The 18,926-nt window shown below is 40.0% G+C and overlaps 1 protein-coding gene and 1 long non-coding RNA gene across 13 annotated transcripts in view; one reads left to right on the forward strand and one right to left on the reverse strand.

Moving 5' to 3' along the window:
• Positions 1-8,018, reverse strand: part of LOC114014507 (uncharacterized) — a 69,096-nt gene extending 61,078 nt beyond the window's left edge. For 8 of the 9 annotated variants that reach the window (XR_008732290.1, XR_008732292.1, XR_008732293.1 and 5 more), the window contains exon 1: positions 7,323-7,757. This is a non-coding gene — a long non-coding RNA (uncharacterized LOC114014507). Of the gene's footprint in view, positions 1-7,322; positions 7,758-7,885 lie in introns of those variants that run through there. The other variant, XR_008732289.1, reaches the window with a different exon arrangement.
• WARS2 (tryptophanyl tRNA synthetase 2, mitochondrial) overlaps positions 7,846-18,926 on the forward strand; it is a 51,408-nt gene continuing 40,327 nt past the window's right edge. For 3 of the 4 annotated variants that reach the window (XR_008732287.1, XR_008732286.1, XM_055710589.1), the window contains exon 1: positions 7,853-7,956. Coding sequence is in view for 2 of the 4 variants with exons in the window: in XM_055710589.1 (XP_055566564.1) it covers positions 7,903-7,956 (54 nt within the window). In the remaining 2 variants the exon portion in view is untranslated. Of the gene's footprint in view, positions 7,957-18,926 lie in introns of all 4 variants that reach the window. The other variant, XM_055710590.1, reaches the window with a different exon arrangement.

Below are 18,926 nucleotides of genomic sequence, written 5' to 3' on the forward strand. Positions count from 1 at the left end.
AATGATAAACAGTATTGATAAAGAGCCAGTTATACAGAGCTGGGTTCCTTGGTCAGAAGGGGAGCGCATCCAAGCAACGTGGTTGAACATACATAAATGGGGAAAGTCACACACCTGGAAACAAAAAAACTATGTATTTTTGGCATTGAAATTGGTAGAGAGATCACATAGAAAAAATCTGAGCTCTCAGTGCGGTGCAGCAGCTAATGCTGTTCTCAGATATATAGATGTTATTTACCATTTACATGTCATATCAATCTGTGCATCATCTGCAAACTTTCTTAGCAGCATGTTTTTTTAGCAGATGGTTGAGTAGGAGCAGACAAATTATCTTGAGAACTGCAATAGTATTGTGACACATTTTTGTGCTTACCCTGAACAGAAAATCTTGAGAAACTGAAAAGATTATGGAGCCACAATTGTAACTTAAAATGCGTAGTCTATTTTATGACAGTTTTGAAAAAAAAATCAATCAATGCCATTTCTTTAAGAAAAACAAATTAAAACATTCTTTGATTATAAGGGAAGAAGATTTCTGAAAGTAAAACGTGTTTCAGCTTAAAAGGCAATGAGGTTTTATAATCTAAAAGTGGAAAGTGAAATTAGACTAATTTAGATTGGAAACAGCATACTTTTTAGGAATTGGAACATTTATAAAAATAAATCATAGGTTTTACATCAATGACTTTTGAAAAGTGTCTGGTGCCTAATGACCCCTGATATAATTGCAAATTAGGCAAGCAGATCTCTCTGTACCCTACTCTCACATCTTTAAGATCCTGATTCCAATAAGCAGGTTGAGGGATTAACTTTGTTATTCTTTGTAGAGTCTCTCCTGAGAACCCTGGGCAGACATGTAAGTCACAGGCAAATGTTCACACTGTAATACATCCTCTAGAGAAAGTGAGAGAGATGTCATGTTAATTGCCACTGTAAAAATGCATCTGTAATGTTCTCTTACTAAACCAAAATTACAAAGCAGAGGTTCAGACCGTGTGAATCCCAACCTATTTCTAAATTTCCCAATTCTGTTCACTTATGAGATTTTTCCTAACGGACTATTTCTTAACTTTGCCAAACTTGTTTAAAACATTTACATTTTCTTCATTTTTCTATTAATTCTAGTAATAATATTTGCAGTCTTAAGAGGCTGTAATATGTTCACCAGTATGGAAATATCACCATCAGTTGGGTATACCCGAAGGAGGTGTAGCAGATGGGGGCAATGATTCGGAGAGAGAAGACCATCCTTGCTAATAATGTCGGCCAAAGTAAAACTCCAGCCCATGACTGTTGACAATGTGCTTCCACTTCAGAAAGGAAGAATCGCTGTTGCATAAAAGCAAAAGTCTCCGCAGTGCCCAAGACAATTACAGCTGAAGAACCAGTCCAGACAATGATTTTATCGAATTTTTTCCCAGTTTTTCATACAACTTAACAGACCTTTGGGTACAATGGGGTGAGACAGCACATGAATCTAGAAAAACATATTTTGGGTGGCATTTGCATTGATGCCTATTAACGTACTGAAGTTTTAAAAGGAGGGCATTTATGTAGGAGACAGCAAAGTCTCAGAGCAGCATCTAAACCAATACGTTTCCCTCTTCCTAGGGCTAAATTCCTGTAAGAATAACAGAAAGTATGAGAAAGTACTGTATATCTGGCCCCCGGTGCTTCTTACATCTTTTTCTCTCCTCTTCCAGTCTTGTGTTCTTTAAAAGCAGACAGATGGATGATACGTCAGCACTATTATTTTTTTTCTTTGTGAAGTCTGTTGACAGCCATTTTTTTCTGTCTGTGGATTTCATCTAACTTAAGAGAGGGTAAGTACGTCCATTCACCATTTCTACTGACAGTCCCTAAGAACGCTTATCTGGACAGCAGTATTTGCATATAAAACTGAATTTCAGACACAAAAGGCTGGAGTTGTTAAAAGCATTGCTTATGTTACACTCAAAAATACGTTAAGCATTTCAGAGATCTAGATTAAGATAGCACTCTGCTGGGAACAATGATCGAAGGTCTCTTCAGACACCCAGGCTGCATTAAGCACCGGAAATAATAGCAGAATTGGGTGTTCTATTTACTGTAGTAAAGCAACCTTGTCTATAAACTCCTTATTGCTGCAATCCAAAGGTGTGTGTCTGGGGAGGGCAAGCTTTTCCCCTTGATGTTCCAGGACATGGAAATACAATCCTTTTTCAGACACAGATGTTTGCAATAGAAAACTTTCACTCCACTCTCTTCTGTTTTTAATCTGCTCATGACAGGAAACACAGATTCAAAATGAATGTAAAGAACACAGTCACCATAACTGATGGTAATACAAAAGAACATGTAGCTAAGATTTCTTTTTCCCAACATATTACAGGGAGAAAAGGCTTACAAATTTCAGAAGATTCTAGGTGGTTTTATTTCTCAGTGGCTACCAGTACAGAGTTTTTCCGTGAACTTCACAGGATATAGCTCTCTGCAATGCTATGATACTATCAACAGTTTCAGCATACAAAAGATAATACAACGCTTCTTCATGCTCTCTGCCAGATTTTCAGCACTTTCAAATGACTACCCTGCCAAGGCTTCACTAAACACACAGATGTGTAAAAATGGTCAAAGATTCTTCCATAGCATGTGTAAAATGTGAAATGATACAGGTAAGAGTAATTGATTCACCTTCTTCAGCCAGTCATGCTGCTAACCTCTAGGCTCTCAAGAATTTCAAAGATGTGCTTTTAGACTACACCAATCTACCAGTCTCAAGTGGAGTTCTTTATGTATGACAATGGGAGGGGTTTGACTGGACTCCTTGTGGTTTTTGGTTGCCTATTCCAACTTCTTCTCTTACTCTTGTTCTTCAGATCCCAAACCATCTGGGATCTCCGTTTTCTGCCCTCTCTAGTTTGCCTAAATCCTCTTTCCTTGCTCTTTCATTAGGTACTACCTTGCTGACGAAACAATGGGAGTCACAATATTTACATGGCAATTTCTGCAAATTCATTTGTCACGCTGTGTGTCATCAACTCTTTGATCCGTGTCCATTTTGTCTGTTTAGACTACGAGCTATTTGGAGCAGAAGTCATTTGGTGTGTGCTTCAGCAATGCATAGCACACAGAGATCCTAGCTTAGACAGTGCCTGAGCAATAGTGTAGCAAACAATAAAAACAACTGTAATTATAATTACCACTCCCCCAAGCCACATTAAAAAACATGATCAAAAAATCAGAAATTGAGAAATGACAGCATCAGCTCTGTGATGTGATTTTAAATCATTTCCCTCTCTACTTCTGTTATGATAATGTCTCTAGCTATATGATAGCATATTATTTTTTCTGCAAAGACCTTGCTTCATTATTGTTCATGTTTAAAAATATTTTTTATTAAAAATAGTGTCCTAAAACTGTCTTACCATAGGATTTTCTGTCATAATCACTCAATCGAGTAGAAAATTACTAATTTCCTTCTACATTATTCTCTGTTACTTTTATCAGAGAATGTGAATGACTCAAGAGTATTCGTGAAATTATTTTGACAACGCTGACTTGACTAGCTGTTACTCTATTTTAAAGATAGGAACTAAAGCACCAATAGATAAAGCATAAAACATAAATCTTCCATGTTAAATTAATAGATATCGGTTCTAGTATTTTAGGCTGTTTCATGTTTTTAGCATATGGTATATTAGAAGCACAGTAGCAAAAAATTAGCTTTTAGCCAGCAGTGCACAGAATTTCTGCTAATTTTTCAGATGAGGAACACAAAGTATTTTAGTAGCCATGATTTTTTACAGTGGCAAGAAATAAAGCCAGGTTTTCAAATTTATTCAGTTTTTTTAACCATTCTTCCTTTTTACAATATGTGGCCAAGAACTAAACTTCTACTTTCTATGTCAAAAAAGACAAGAAGGCTGCGCATAAAAACTCGCCTCGCAACACATCCCTAATTCCCAGGACCCGCATTGTAGACCAGCCAAGGCTGGGTCCTGTGTAAAGCACTATCTCTTCAAGGCTTCATGAAAATAAGTTTTGTGGGCTGTAGCTCAGCTACAGAGGTCTTTCTGCCCTGAGAACAGAATCACAGACTTTCTATTCTGCTCCTAGCACTACCCTAACTTTTCACTAATCACTTACTTGAGCATATGCCTAAGTCTTCTCTTAAACTGTTTTACGGCTACTACCTGTAGCTTTTTCCTTGATTTTTCAAGAAATCTTTTCAACATGGAAATTCAAAGTGGACCTAGTATTTACTGACTGGTACCCCAGTACTAAAAAAAAAACCACTTAATTGATCATTTCAGCAACAGGATTTTACTAGCAAACAGAGATGTTTGTCTGGCACAAACTCTAGATCTTTTGCAGAATCACTGTGTCCCCAGGTGACACACACCCATCTAAAAGATTTATGGTCTAGAACTCTTGTTTCTAAGTCAACAGGCAGTTTGGCAGTATTAAAAAATAAGAACTGCACTAGTGACATTTTGACTGAGTTCTGATTCATGTTCACCTGTTACTGGTATTTTCTTAATTTGGGCTCAGTAGCAGATTCTGCACAGCTGAACAATTTTGAATGGATTCACAATGTGCATTGGGGTAATATGGACAGGGGAAAAGCATCTAGAAATCATACACAAGAAAGGTCAGAAGAGTTTCAGTAGCAGCGGGATATTTCAGAGGACAATAAATAAAAGCAGTGAATCTTTCTCCTCCCCTAACTTGGCTATCTCTCAAGGATGCAAGCTATCCCACCTTCTGGGATTCCCGAGCCAACCTCTTCCTGTTCTCCCCTACCTTGCACATTCACACTACTCTCCTTCTCTGCCTGCACCAAGAATATCTCATGCTTATTCTTCTACCACTGCCAGGTTTCTAACATAGTAGTGGGCTCTTCTTGGGTTTGTACTGTAAATACTGCACGGATTTTTTTGTTTTGTTTTGTTCAGCTTGAGTTTGCATTCAACAAAGACTTCACAGTAATAACTCAGACTCAGTTCTGGTTAAACCAGCAACTTTAGTTCAAGTTTTTGCTTCAATTTAAATATGATTTTAAAACATGCTTTGTTTTAGTACACTCCTGTTGTCAGAATGATGTGAGTGATCACCATGTTTTTAGCGTTATTTACAAGTCTGTCGATATTTGTGTCAAGGCACATTTCAACGTAAATTACTCAGTATCTGTTTCCAGATTGCCAGTTGAAGTACTGAGTAGGGCAAAGCACGGGTCACTGTAGAAAGTCTCCCAATTCAAATTTAACACGTGCTTTTGGAGAGGTGTCAATTAAGCAGCCCTTAGTCATTTAATGTGTGCTTCTCTGGTATGGTTAATTAGAATGCTCTGTGGCACTAAGTCGAAGGTATCACAGAAGTCTAAAAAGCATCAACTTTTACAGTTCTATTTATTAAGTCAGATTCTCATAACCTTGAAATTAACACTAATACCTTTTAAGTAGTATTACCTATACCTTCATTCTTTAGTCTTTTATCACTGAATCCCACATAGCTTTTTTCTTCATCATTTTGCCTCAAACCAATGTCTGGCTTACTGATTTATAATATTCAGTAGATGCTGAAAGCTTTCTCCTTGGTAATTACATACTGGAAAAGAGGGTTTTTTTTAAATTCTTTACAACTGCAAAATTTTCTTAACACTTTCTTATCACATTATCTCAGTTTTCCTTACAACTTTTTGTAGTGAAGTTTATATTCCATTTGTCTCTTCAGCATCTCCCTCTTTACCATGTCAAAGACAGCTCTACCTGCTTCAATTAGTCGCCAATGGAGAACAGTTCAATCCGTGAGACAGAGGTTAAGGCACCTATGCACCCCTCTCAACCACCTGGGTGGTCGCCTGATGCTCCACTCAAAGCACATCTTCAGTTTCACTTTGGCAGAGCAGCCACAGGCTTTTGTCTAATAATTTTTGGCCTTAGGACTGGAAAATCTCAAAAAATATCACCTGGACTTTTCCATTTTCCAGCTTCTTCCCTGATGTCTCCTACAATTCAACCAACTTCACCTGAGTTTTGCCTAGTTATGTTCTCAAAAATGGCTGACACATTTTTGCTGAAACATAACACTGAATAAACATGTCAGACAAAGATGAACATTGCACATCGAAGTTTTCAGCTCAAATTATAAACAGTATCTATAGCGACGATGGAAATGATGAAAAAATTATATGTATAATTTCTGTGTTCTAGTTAATGTTCTTACTGGCTTTGCAAAGTAGACTTTATACAATTTGTATTCTAGTAAGGTCTGATTAACTAAATGAATTTAGGTTCCAATGTACTAAGCACTGTACATGCACAGTTTTAAAATTTAAAAATTGTTATTAACCAATGCATCAAAGTCAAAATAAATAAACAGTTACATAAACTTACAGTGGGTTTAGCTATTAAAATTACTTCAGGATTTTACAGTTAGGCGGAACATTCTATGATAATATCCTCAGTGATAGGGTTTGGACTGATCTTGCTCACTACTGAGTTCGCTACTGGAAATAATCACCCATACAATGTGTAGTGCCACCGATACCAGACCTACAAGTGCACCTTTTTTCCTGATTGCTGGTTTGTTTCCCCAAATCCTGCAGTAGCAGATTCCCAGTCACTGCCCCATGTTTCCAGCCCTGCAGACGAGCCACAGTTCACACCATCCAAACATTGGTAACAAGCATTTTGTGGCTTTCCAGCCTGGGAATTAAACTGGAGAGAAAGCTAGCACCCTTCCCAAAAGAGTCAGTACAAAGGGCTCATGTACAAGGTCTTCAGAAGCATGCTTATCTGTTTTCCTTCTGTCACTGAAATAGGGAATTAAGAAAACTCCTTAACACCAATGTAGCATTAAGAGGCAGGCATTCCCTCATTGCAGTGCTGGATGCACAGGGGATCATTCCACCTAACATGCATGCTGCTGTTGTCTTCAGGCAAGGTTACACCGACCATACACGTTTATGCATTACATTTCTCAGAAGTCACAGATATTCATTCACTCTCCAAGAATGGGCAGTACTATATTAATTAAGCATAGCACATGCTCCTTACAGGTACTTTAGAAAACTCTTGGGGGTCTCAAACAATAGTTGACCCTGTAGTTACAGCTGACAGAGCTGAACTTCATTTTGCTATCCCTGTATGGGCTCGCTCTGACCGCAGTTCAACTTCTTTTGGCAAGTTTTGTTTCAGATGTGACTTTGCAAGGAAGACCTTTGTTTCAGTTCCTTCTTAGAGATAATGATCAACCTTCCTTATCAATATAACAGTGCACAACTAACATTTCTTGGTAATTGTCCTGAAACAAACAACACATGGTAACAGTTCTATTACCTGGTGCCACAGGAAGCAATGATGACTGGCATGAAGACTGAATTTGGGGATGCGCCATGTCGGGGGCAAGAGCTGCCTCGGCCTTGGCATTTGGGGCAAAGCAGGGCAGACCCAGGGCAGAAGCAGCTTTTCGGAGTTTTCTGTGGGGAGTGCCTGTAGTTTGATCAGTAAAGAGGACTGAGGCAGGTTTCTCCACGCAGCGGCCTGGCTGCGGCGCCCTTGCCGTCACGGGCACTGTGAGGCAGCCTGAGGGGAACGGCGGCCGGGGGGCTGGGCGGGGGGGGGGCACACTGCTGAGTAGGGCCCTTTCCAGCGCAACCTGCACATAAGGCAGGACCCCGTGGAAAAAACCGAGCAGCAAGGCGCTGGCGTCAGCAGGGCGGGCACGACCAGCCGGGACGCCCGCACCGCCCGCCACAGCGAGGGGACGGCCGGGCCGAGGGGGCCGCCCCGCCCCTGCCCCGCCCCCGCCCCGCCCCGCGGCACTGCGCACGCGCCCCGCCCTGAGGGGACCCGCCGCCGTGCGCGTGCGCGGACGCTTCCCGCTTCCTCCCCCCCCTCACCCCTTCCCGCCTTTGCCATGGCGACACCGAGCGGCCTCCTTCGCGCCCTGCACCGCGGGACCCTCGGCCAGGTAACGGGCCTGGCGCGCTTTTCCCCCGGCCGCCGTGGCTGCGGGGCCCCGGCCCGCTCCGGGCGGCGTTGGCTGAGCCCCGCGGCGCCGACGAGGCCGGCCCGGTGGCGGCCCGCCCTCCGTGTGGCGGGGCGGCCCCGCGCATGCGCCCTGAGGAGGCGGCGTCGCAAGGCGGGGCCGGCCGCTGCGGGCCCCAGGCGCCCAGGTCCCCGCGCCCCGGCCCCTGCCTTCCCGCTGGTTGTGCCCAGGGCCACTCGGCCGCAGGGGCTTGTACTCCGCTGGGGACACGGGGATCAGGGACGCGGGAGAGGGGGCGAGAGGCCTGAGGCGGGGGGGTGCGTGGGGGGGGCTGGTCGCTGTCCTGGTGGTCGTTAAAGCGCTGAGGTACCGCCGGGCGTTATCTGAGTTTTCAGCGTTAGGCTTTACTTTTTCTCTAAAACATTATCTTCCCGTTTTAAATGTACCTACAGGCTACAAAGACCTGTCTTCTCCAGCAGGAAAAACCCAGCATAGGTATCTGAATTGGTGAGAGGATGTATGTCAACCGTTGGTGCTTACACAGCTTCAGTGAGGCGTATAGGGGTTAAACTTGCCTAATTGGGATTTTCACTGTAATCATAAGGAATAGGGATTTGCTTTACCCTCACACACACACACACACACATTCTATTACAAAATTGAAATAAAGGAGCAATTGATTGCATTTATCATGTTTGGGAAAATTTCCTGAGCAATCAGCAGTCAGGTAGGAATATATTCAGCAAGCACATGTTTGTAGGCAGCCTTCTTCATCAGGTTTTCTCTCTGTAAAGGGTCTGCCTTACCAATCTAAATTCTTATGTAGTTTGTATTCATGTTTTTTAAATGAGTGGAAGAATTATTTATCAAAACAATCTGGTGAAAATAATACGAATGTTGCGTCATCTTAGTGGATGTTTGTTTCCCTTAGCTGGACAATTGGCTTTTTCATGAAAATCATGCTTATGTTCATATATCATCCGAATCCTGAATATTATGCTGTGTTTCTATAATGAAACACTTTATCCAGAGTGGGTGTCAGGGTAAATGTGTCTCTTGTTGCTTGTGAGGAGAAATAGAATAAGTAGATGATCAAAGATGGCTCTTGGATTCTTGGTGTTATCTGTGCTGTGACCCTGGAGCAACTGAATTATGTTACTCTCAACTGCAGAGTTGTTATTCTGAGAATTTCAAGTTAAAGTGTACACTAGCAGGTAAAAAGTTTGTGTATATAGTGGTGAGTATGGGTAAACTCGAAGTTGCAGGACTGTGTGAGTTAATTTAGTACTAGGATTTTTAAGGTTAAACCGAAGAAATTAAGGCATATTTCAGTCACATGTCAAGACAGCTAATAGTAAACAAATTACCTTGATTCTGCCCTTTCTATTGAATAGGTAGAGTGAGAAAGAAAGAGGGATAACCTGTTAACCCATATGAAATTTTCATAACTGATGTTTTAATTACTGTATACTTCCTACTAAGTGTTACTGTGAGGCAGAGGTAATGTTTCAGTTTATATTTTTTGTTTCAAAATGCATTTGTTTATAAGGCCACTTTGAATTTTAGCCATAACTATAAAAAGTCTTGACATGGCATACTCAAGAAGCTTGTTGGTTATTTCCTTTAGGTGCTTTGATTTCATTTCACTTATGTGTACCTAAATTTTCCTAGGTTTTTAACACTTTAAAGTTTGCAGTTACACTGTTCCTGTAATACATTCGCCAAAGCAAACAACATACAGATCTTGTGAAGATGCTTCAAACCACTCTGTTTTTAGAACAAGAACTGCAAAGTTATTTGAAAACTATTACGTGGGTTTGTATATGCTTATCTTTCCAGCTCTTCATGGTGGCTTTTTTTGATTAATTCAGTAACCTTGCAGGTACCCTCCCCTGGCCTGATTCTTCTAGTAAAAGATTCTTGTATAGTAGAGAAATCTGCTTTCAGTGGACTTGGCTCTGTTATATCCTAATACTGTACTGACATGAACTTTTTTGCCACCTGAGTCACCCGTCAGATTGAGATTACTTATCTGGTGCTTTGTCACCTGGTTACTGGTACCTGATGTCCTTTAGATGTGATAGGTCTGAAAATTAACTTTCTTCCTGTTATTCTTTAAAAGTTTTCATTTAAAAAACAAGAAGCCCAATGTTACTGTTGGTTATGTAACTTCATACCGCCTACCTCCAAATAACAGTAGTAATTTAAGTTGTTTCTCTGAGTTTAAATTTGCAAGTCCAGTATGCTGTGGGCATCTGTCACTTCCCTCTCTCACTTTGTGCCCTTTATGTCTTTCTGGAAAGAATTGCACTGGAATTGAAGTGGTACTTCAGTGCTGCTTCAAAAGAATTGAAGAAAAAAACTGGCTTCCTAATTTATGCTGTTCTTATTGCCAGTCTGGACTTCAGAGTAGTTTAACTATTATGGCAGACAGCTTGGAACAGATCATGTATTTGCTGTGTGCTAATGAGAAATATTCCATTTTCAGGCTGGAAATGTGTTTTTCTTCAAACTTGAGCAGTGTGTATCTACTGGCACCCTTATGGTTTTGATGTTTAAGCATTTGATAATTCAGTCATAGTTATCAGAAGATGTAATTTCTGTGGTTTCAGCTTTGTTTCACTATAGTGCACAGTTCATTGTTATGCTGGATTTATCATGCTGTGGAAAAAGTTCCTTTATATCTTTTGTTGTACATATTTGTAGTACAGAACTAGAATATGTAGGCATAATTTATGTGGTTAAGTAGAAAGTAACATTTTTTTGGAGAAATTAATTATATTTTGGGTATCTTGATTTTTAAGAGCTTATTTTCAAATTTCTTGATTTACTGTTCTTCCATGGTCTCTAAGCCAGGGTTATAGAAAGTTATTTCATCAAGTCTGTTTCTCTGATAAGAGACACTTAAAAACGGCAACTAACAGGTACTCTGGGGAATTACTGACAAAATTCTGAGAAATCCTATGGCATAGCCTGTCAGTAGGAAAATTTAATCTAAGGTGAGTCAGTCAGCTGCCAGTGTATGACCTGGTAAAATATGAATTGAGTTTAGTCCTGTCAGCAAAGCTCTAGAAGTTGTTGCTACAAGTGTAAGTGGTCAATTAAATCTTCCTAGATCAGGCCTCACATTGTGTTGGTGAGTGAATTTCTTGGGTTAGCTGTTACATTAGTATCTTCAGGTGATACTCTGTAGTTCCTCTTTGCAAAGCCAAATCCTTCAAGATCAGAAGTGGTTGTGGTCAAATCCCAGCCTGTGTAGGCTTTCTTTGCTCCAGTTCAGACCTTCATTCCTAACCATGACAGCTGCTGGTGAAAAAAATCTCAGGTGAATGAAGTAAAGATCAGGACTGTTTGTGCTCATGTGTCTAGAGCAGAAAATCTTATCTATCAGCAGTACTACCAATGCCAGTGACTAACTGTGGAGAATTTCTGTACTGGTGTGAACTCAAGCTCTTGGACAAGTTATCTCTTTTTCTCCTCTCTACTCCATAGTGGACTTCTGATTTGTTCAGAGGAGCCTAGTCAGCATTGCACATACCCTGTTCAGACTCTCTGATCTACATAGCTCCTGCTGTATAGTTTGAGTTATACCAGAAGGTAGTTTCCTACCTTCACCGTTACCCCAGTGAAGTAGAAGAATGATAAGGTCTTGCTTTTGATTACAGACTCTCATGCATCACTAGATGGCTTTCCAGGCTCCCAGGTGGAGGCTTATTTTTAGATGTTATTTGCCTTCAAGAAGAAGTCAGGAGTATGGCGCTATTCTTCTTTTCTAGTAGCAAAGTACTTATCACTATTAAAGTTGTAAGAATACTCTAATACCTATATTGCTTTTCTTCCTAAAAGCATCTTTTAAAGAAAACATGAACTTCTCATTTTGCTGCCTTTTCTTCTACCTTGGTATTCCTCCTTTGATAGGTTAGCCTTTCCTGGCCTCCACACATGACCTGTTACAATGGCTGTATTGTTGCTGAGCTGTACATTTTGATGTCCTACAAACTTCATCTCTTGTCAGCTTTCACAGGAATGATGCATTGGGAAGTAGATTCTCTTACCTTTATGTGATACAGAACTGTATCTTCCACCCACAAAGGCTCGTATTTTTTAACACAAAATAGTTTCCTTTTTGGTGCTAGAATTTGGTATTTTTTTTTCTGGCACTCAGAGTTGGATTTGCTGTAATGAAACTCAGGATAGTGACTCTAGCAGGTACTGTTCAGGTCATACAAAGGGAGTCCCACAGTCCCAAGGATGTTTCTTCTACTTCTCAGTGAGTGCTGCATAGAACACATCTCTATTGAATGTTTTGTCAGGACTACTCCAAGTACAAGGCCTTCAAATCCAAGGAATCTCAGCCAACATGTTAGTAATCTTAGCAGCTCATTTAGGAATGCTGCTGTTTCTTTACCTGAGTCAGTATCTGAAAAAATGCCACAGGGCAGATCCCTGTAGGTAGTTTCTCTAGCTTGCTTTACAGTTTGTGACCAAAGGCGGTGCTAAAATCAAGACACGTTTACTGTGTCTTCCTCTACTGTGACAGCCTATTGGATCACAAGGCCAAAGTTAGACTAACCTGGCACACTTTGCTCTTAACAAATCCATGTTTTACTGTTGTTTTTCTCGAGTTATCTTCTAGGGAGTTGCAAAATATGTCTTTTGTTTACCGAGAATTTTTTCTAGGCAGACTGTCTCCCAGACTACTCCTATTTTCCTGTGTTTTTTGAGACAGGAATGACATTTGTCCTTTTTTGGTCCTCTGATACTTTGCTAAGCCTCTGTAAACCTCAATGATTCTGGCCAGTATTCTCAGTACTTTAAGAAGAGATCTTCAGACCAGTTGGCTCTGATGAAATTTGATTCATTTTTTGAGGAAGTATTGTTCTTTCTGTATTCAGGCCACCTGATCACTCCATTGCTACTGTGCTAGTCATGTTAATGACTGGTGATGTTTCATATTTTTTAATAAAGACAGCTGTGAAGAAGGCAGTTAGATAAAAATTGAAGGGTTGCTTTGGAGCAGATCAGTAAAATGCTTTTTCTGCAAATGTAATCTTGAAAATTTTTAGCTGTAGTTACCATATGGGTTCCAGAAAAAGAAAGTAACTGAAATTACCAGGCCCTAATCCTTAAGGATTTCAAAGATTGTAGTTAAAACTGTAGTGGGAGAGAGAGAGCTCAGTTTTTAGTGTCATTCAGATGTGTTATGAATGCAATGCAAACAATTCAAAAGCATCTGTGTTCCCATCTAGAATTTGTTGCTGTCACATAGCGGTCACTTTGTTAACCATTAATGAAACGAGTCCCCAGACACATGTAACAAGCTGCACACATACACAGGTTACTGTAGCAGGTCAACTTCAGAATGTCTGTCCAGGCAGTTGTGTACTGAGATTGATGGATGAGCAGACAGGTTTTTAAGTGCCTACCTTGGATTTAGGACTGTGACAGTCCCCAGTGTAGCATCTCTTTTCTTATGGAGAGCATGAAGGTTGGAAGTAGCAAAGTGCTTTTGACTGAGGGGGGGGAAAAGCTGGAAATGCAAATACCTGCTCGACAGTAAAGACCCGTGCTGTTTCCTGGTGTCCAGTATGGAGTTGTTCAGTATGTTGTAATCTACAGGACCTTTAGGAAAGATCTAAGTGTCCTGACTTGAGAAACGCTTTCAAAATACAGGTAACCTCTATGTGGATTCATGTGTAGAAATTGGTACCTTTTTTTTTTTTTTTTTTAGTTTCCTGTTTTCCTGAATTTTAACTTTTTTGGACTACTGTTGGGCACAGATACTAAAAGTCATTTAGCTACCCAATCCCTCATGAAATCAGCTGGATTTAGCAACATGTTCCAATAGCTTTTGGATTAAACCTCTAGTGTCTCCTGTCCAGACTGGAACGGCAGTCTTTCCTAATCAGTCATTTGTTTTTATTTTAATCACTATATACTTTATATTTCATCCTCTAGGGAAGCTGACTTATCCTTCAGAGAAAGCATTGCAAGTGTTCTTTATGCCAGAATGAAACCATTAGCTTGTGTATCATTTTCAGAGCTGAAGTGAAGTTAGTATGCAATGAGAGTATACATTTCTTGGGTCTTCACGGAGTTTGAGAGAACTCAGATTTCCACACAGATTTATTAGACCTTCCAGTCATAGAGAGACCTCTCCTAATCTGCCTTGCTTAATGCCTTGTTTCTAGTGGATTTTGGCCACTGTTGAGGCTGCACAGGAGAGAACCCCCATTGTAGACAGAAATGAAGGATCTTTGAGGCGTGAACGGGTCCTATTCATTTCCATAATGGAGTTCTAACAATAAAGTCTGGCAAATGTAGATTGTTTTAGCAGGAAACAGCTCTTTATTCTGGCGTCTTGGCAGGACTTGGGTAGAGTCCCACCATTCTTTCCCCCTCTGGCCCTAGCTTTCAGTTTCTTGGCTGAGCCTGTTTTTTCTCTTGAGAGACTTCTGTTTTTATTAACTTGGTTTTGTACAGTGAGTTTAATGAAAGATGCTACTCTGGCAGTCCTTGATGTTGAAGTTTTGTGTAAATTTCTCTGGTGCATATGTTGGACAAACATATTGTGAATTGTGCAGTCTGTGGATCACCTCAGTCTTTAGACCGCAGACTGGGGGTCTTGTTTTAATGCTGTTTCATTGGCAGATAGCATTTCCATTTACTAATACAGCAAGTGCTATTCTAGACATTCAACAATTACTTTTTCCATGACACAAGTTGTGGTTTATGCTGGGACTCTAGGGTTAGATGAACAAACATTTTGTGGAATTGACTCAAATTACAGTAGGACCAGAAGTTGAAGTGAAGAAAACCCCTAAACACCAAGTCAGTTAAGTCACCTTAGATCATATATTTTTTTGAGCTCTGCTGAGTTCATGAGTAGTGAATTGAAATTGTTTTCCTTTTGGTTACTTGAGCCCTTGATTGTAACGATACCATTCTTGGACAACTCGGACAAATAACGTAGCAGATTTTATAATTTTCAGCTGTCAGACAAATCCAACGGAGAGGAATAAATACATTTTTTCCCTCAGAGATATTGACCTTGAGAGTACACTGAAGTTCTCACTGTGAGGGAAAGGAAATAGATAAACATTTGTATATATGTGTACACACACACATACAATGAAGTTATATATATACTTCTTCATTTCCCTCATTCTTGTGCTGAAATGCGGTGATTGCTACCAGAAATGAAATGTCTGCTTTTACTTTTAACTTTGAGTTCTTTGAATTATATAGTAGGGCTTGCTTCCACTTCTTGGATCTGGCAGAAGTAATGGAAAGGTGAAGCTTACCTAATTGCTTTGGTGGTGTGTCTACATGGTATCTGAATGAAGGATTAGTGTTGTGTGGAGGGAGCACTAATAGGAGTTTCCTCAATTTTCATGGTGTTGCACATAGGTCATGTTATGAACTACTGTGAGGATGCTGATGTTGTTTTCATAACCAGGCAGATAAAACCCTGCTGTGCTTCATTTGTATTTAGATGGCACTTCCATAACTGTACACACTAGGAACTTTTTTTTGTTTAGATTACTTTGTTTATAGGTAAGGGGGTTGGAGCCTTACAGTACACATTAGAAGGTGTATTAAGTGCTTCTTGTTGATATTTCAAAGTGGGATAAGCCCATCTAGTTCACCTGCTTTGGTGGAGTCAATATTTATGTTTCTGTGCAGAAGGATCCCAGGGTCGGATAGTGCAGTTTCCATTTTTGAGGCTCAGAGTTCGTATATAACTCTTCCAATTCACAGAAGTATTCAGAAGCTAAAGTGAGATGAGATTGTATACATACTCCCACTCTGACAGATGGAGCATGTGTGGTATTGAATCCCATCGCTGTTTCTGGTCACATACATGCAGTGACAATAAAATATTGTACCTTGGTCTTCATAGTGTCCTCCTCACAATCTGGATGCTGAACTATTAATCTCATTTGGAAGGTTGCTGGCCAGCATTAAAAAAATTTGAATTGCTAGCATCTTTACAACTTCCTAGGCTTACCATCATCTTTTTCCCTTTTGTCAGGTGCATAGTCTGACTTTGGAATCTGCCATGTTAGCTGCACCTTGGAAAACATATAGCAACATTTCCATGTTAGTAGAGGGTGCCAAGCTTCCTGATGATTTCGCTGAAGATTCACATAGCAACTGTTCTCATCACTTGCTTTCACACTTGTAGATATTCTAATATCTCTGTCCTTTGGCAGTGAGTTTGCTAAAGGGACTGTTTTGAGGTTATCCAGCAGCAGGAACAGTTCTTTTCAGGGATTCTGCCTTAATCCTAGGTCTCACGGGCATTTACTTCTCTGCTTCCCAGCATTGCTTTTTACATTAACAACAGCAAAGAAATATAGGGACGTACAAACTTTTGATGACAGAACCACGTTATGCTATCCTTCCTAAATGTAATCTTTTTATAGCCGCATCAAAGTTTCTTTCAAAGGTGGTCTTTGACTTCTACTTGAATTGGGTTATCCATTTGCAAATATTTTTCTTGAAATCACATACTTGCCAAGATGTGGAAAGACTTTACTTAATAGGCATCCATAGGGTGCTTTCCGTTTGTGTAGAAGAACAAAATGGTTTCAAACATTTCAAAGCCTCTTTGTTGCTTATGTAAAGGGAATGAGAGGTCCAGCCCTCTGAATTCCTGATCAAATCTCATTTTGCATCTCTGCTGGCAACAAATTAGCCCATGTAATTGCTGTCACCAAGAATGAGTACACATTCTGCAGCTCTTACACTTCCACTGTTTCTTTGGTTTGGGTTTGTTTGGTTTTTTTCTGGAAGATATCCACTTCTGAGATCTTTGCAGAGATAAAGCAATGTCAGCACTTTGCATGGTCATCAAGCATTAAGCCAGGCCAGAACAGCCAAAGGTGCTGTCACTCCCTTCAGAGTGCCATTTTTACAGCTGGTGATGCAACATTGATTGGAAGTCTGTAGAAGAATGGAGTATTACACATCTCTGGGATACCTGCAATACGAACAGTCAGCTTCTCTTTACACTGATGTACTCCAGAGGGTACAGCTAAACTGAGAGAGCTGGTAATTTGCCTGGTTTCCTGTGGGCCAGTTTGAACAATACAGGTCAGTTAGGAAGGGAGATCGCATCTTCATAACAAAGCAGTGAGTGTCACACATGAACTAGGGAATTTCTCATTTGACATTTCTGGGCTCAAGGTGTGTAATAAGGAGGACTGTGACTACAGTTTGCTGTGACTTGGGTGGTATATGCTGTGGCCATTCTAGTCTCACAGGTAACTTTCTATAAACTTCTATGTGCTTTAGGTCTCAAACATGATAACCCTTAATTGCACTGCTACAAATTCTTATGTATATTGCTTTGGGTTTTATGTTCCTTAGATGTTAGTGACCAAGGGGCAGACTTTTCGAAGCAGTGTTTTATTGTGGTAGTGACTGGACATGCTCATGCACCTTAAATAGCAGTTCTGCAAGAACTCATGTAATCAAAGAATTTTCTCTGTATATAGGAAACTTCATCAGTGGTAAACTCAGTCTGCTTGTTCAGTGGAAATACAGACACTACACTCATCCTATCTTCAACTCAACCCTGGATTAAATTCCTTAGGAAGAGAATATACCTTTTATGTTGATCATTTACTATTTGGGGTCAGTGCTTGTATCTAAACTAGGGCATCCAGATGAGCTGCTGTGCTCCTAGACATGGGAACAGGCCTTGGCTACATCCTTTTTGAGGTCAAGACCTAGGCGCAAATTCATACCTCTGTCCCCCTCATCCACACTTGTCCTTTCTGTGGAAGCAGCCCAGGCTGGTGATTTCAGGACTAATCTGCACTGATAAAAACAGCTTAAATGTAGTCTATGAGTATTGTCTGTCTTCAGAAAATGTTTTTAAAATTCTGTAGAAGTCCCTGATACAAGTATGATTACTATGTCTAAAATATTTAAATTGATAGGATTCTCTTCAGTACAGACAAGGAGGACCAGCTGTAGCATTTTCTTTGTGCGCACTTGCACCATTAAGGAATTTTCTGAGACTTCTACCTCCTAAGGCCTCTCAACAGCCATTAGGTGGTTTTAAAACTTTTTTCACCTGAGGTGAATTTCAGGTGGTGACCACAAGGTGAAAGTTTTTGAACAGCTGTGTTAATTTTGGCCCCATGTGAGATGAAGCCAACTTTTCCTTGCTGCGGGAAATTGCCAGATAAAATAGTGGAGAGGAAATGAACTACTCTTTGAGTTTCTAGGACAATATTCTGAAGAAACATAGTATTTCCAAACAAAAAATATTTTTTAAAAAACATCCATCTAGATGTAAGCTGATAGTCTTTGTTTATATTGCATAGGGCAATCTTGGTAGCAAGCAGACTCCTCACTTGAACAAAATATATGAAAAAATACAATAAAATCTCTTTCAGCTAGAGGTCAGAGAAGGAGCAAGAGCGATCATATTTTTTTAAGGGATTTGGATACTACTGTGATCAAAAACATAAAACTTCTCTAATTTCTCTGGGAGGGATGTATTTAGATATGGGAGCATTCTTCAGCTTTTTGTTTTGTTTTGCTGTAAGATTGTGATGGTTTTGGTACTTAAAATGTTTTAATCTATTGACTCAAAATCATATCAACATTTCATATCTCAAATAACCTATATTAATAATTTAGAAATACAATATACTTTACATTTTGACAGTAACACCTGTATCATAGCAAAATGAGTGCTAATTGTTCGTTGATGCTATCAGTTTTATTCTGTTGAAAGCAGTGGACATTTCTAAATGTGGGTGTGTACCAGTTTACAAATATTAAATGTTAACCTGTATATCACATCTTTAAACAACACAGAATGTGTTTTCAGAGCATGTAAGTGTTCAGCTGCTACCTGTGAAAAGGCTTTAATCTTAAATTTTGTTAAATGCAGGTAGAAAGACTTGAATCTTAAAATGTCATGAGACCTA

Source organism: Falco cherrug, chromosome 5 (assembly GCF_023634085.1).
Source record: "Falco cherrug isolate bFalChe1 chromosome 5, bFalChe1.pri, whole genome shotgun sequence".
Taxonomy (NCBI): domain Eukaryota; kingdom Metazoa; phylum Chordata; class Aves; order Falconiformes; family Falconidae; genus Falco; species Falco cherrug.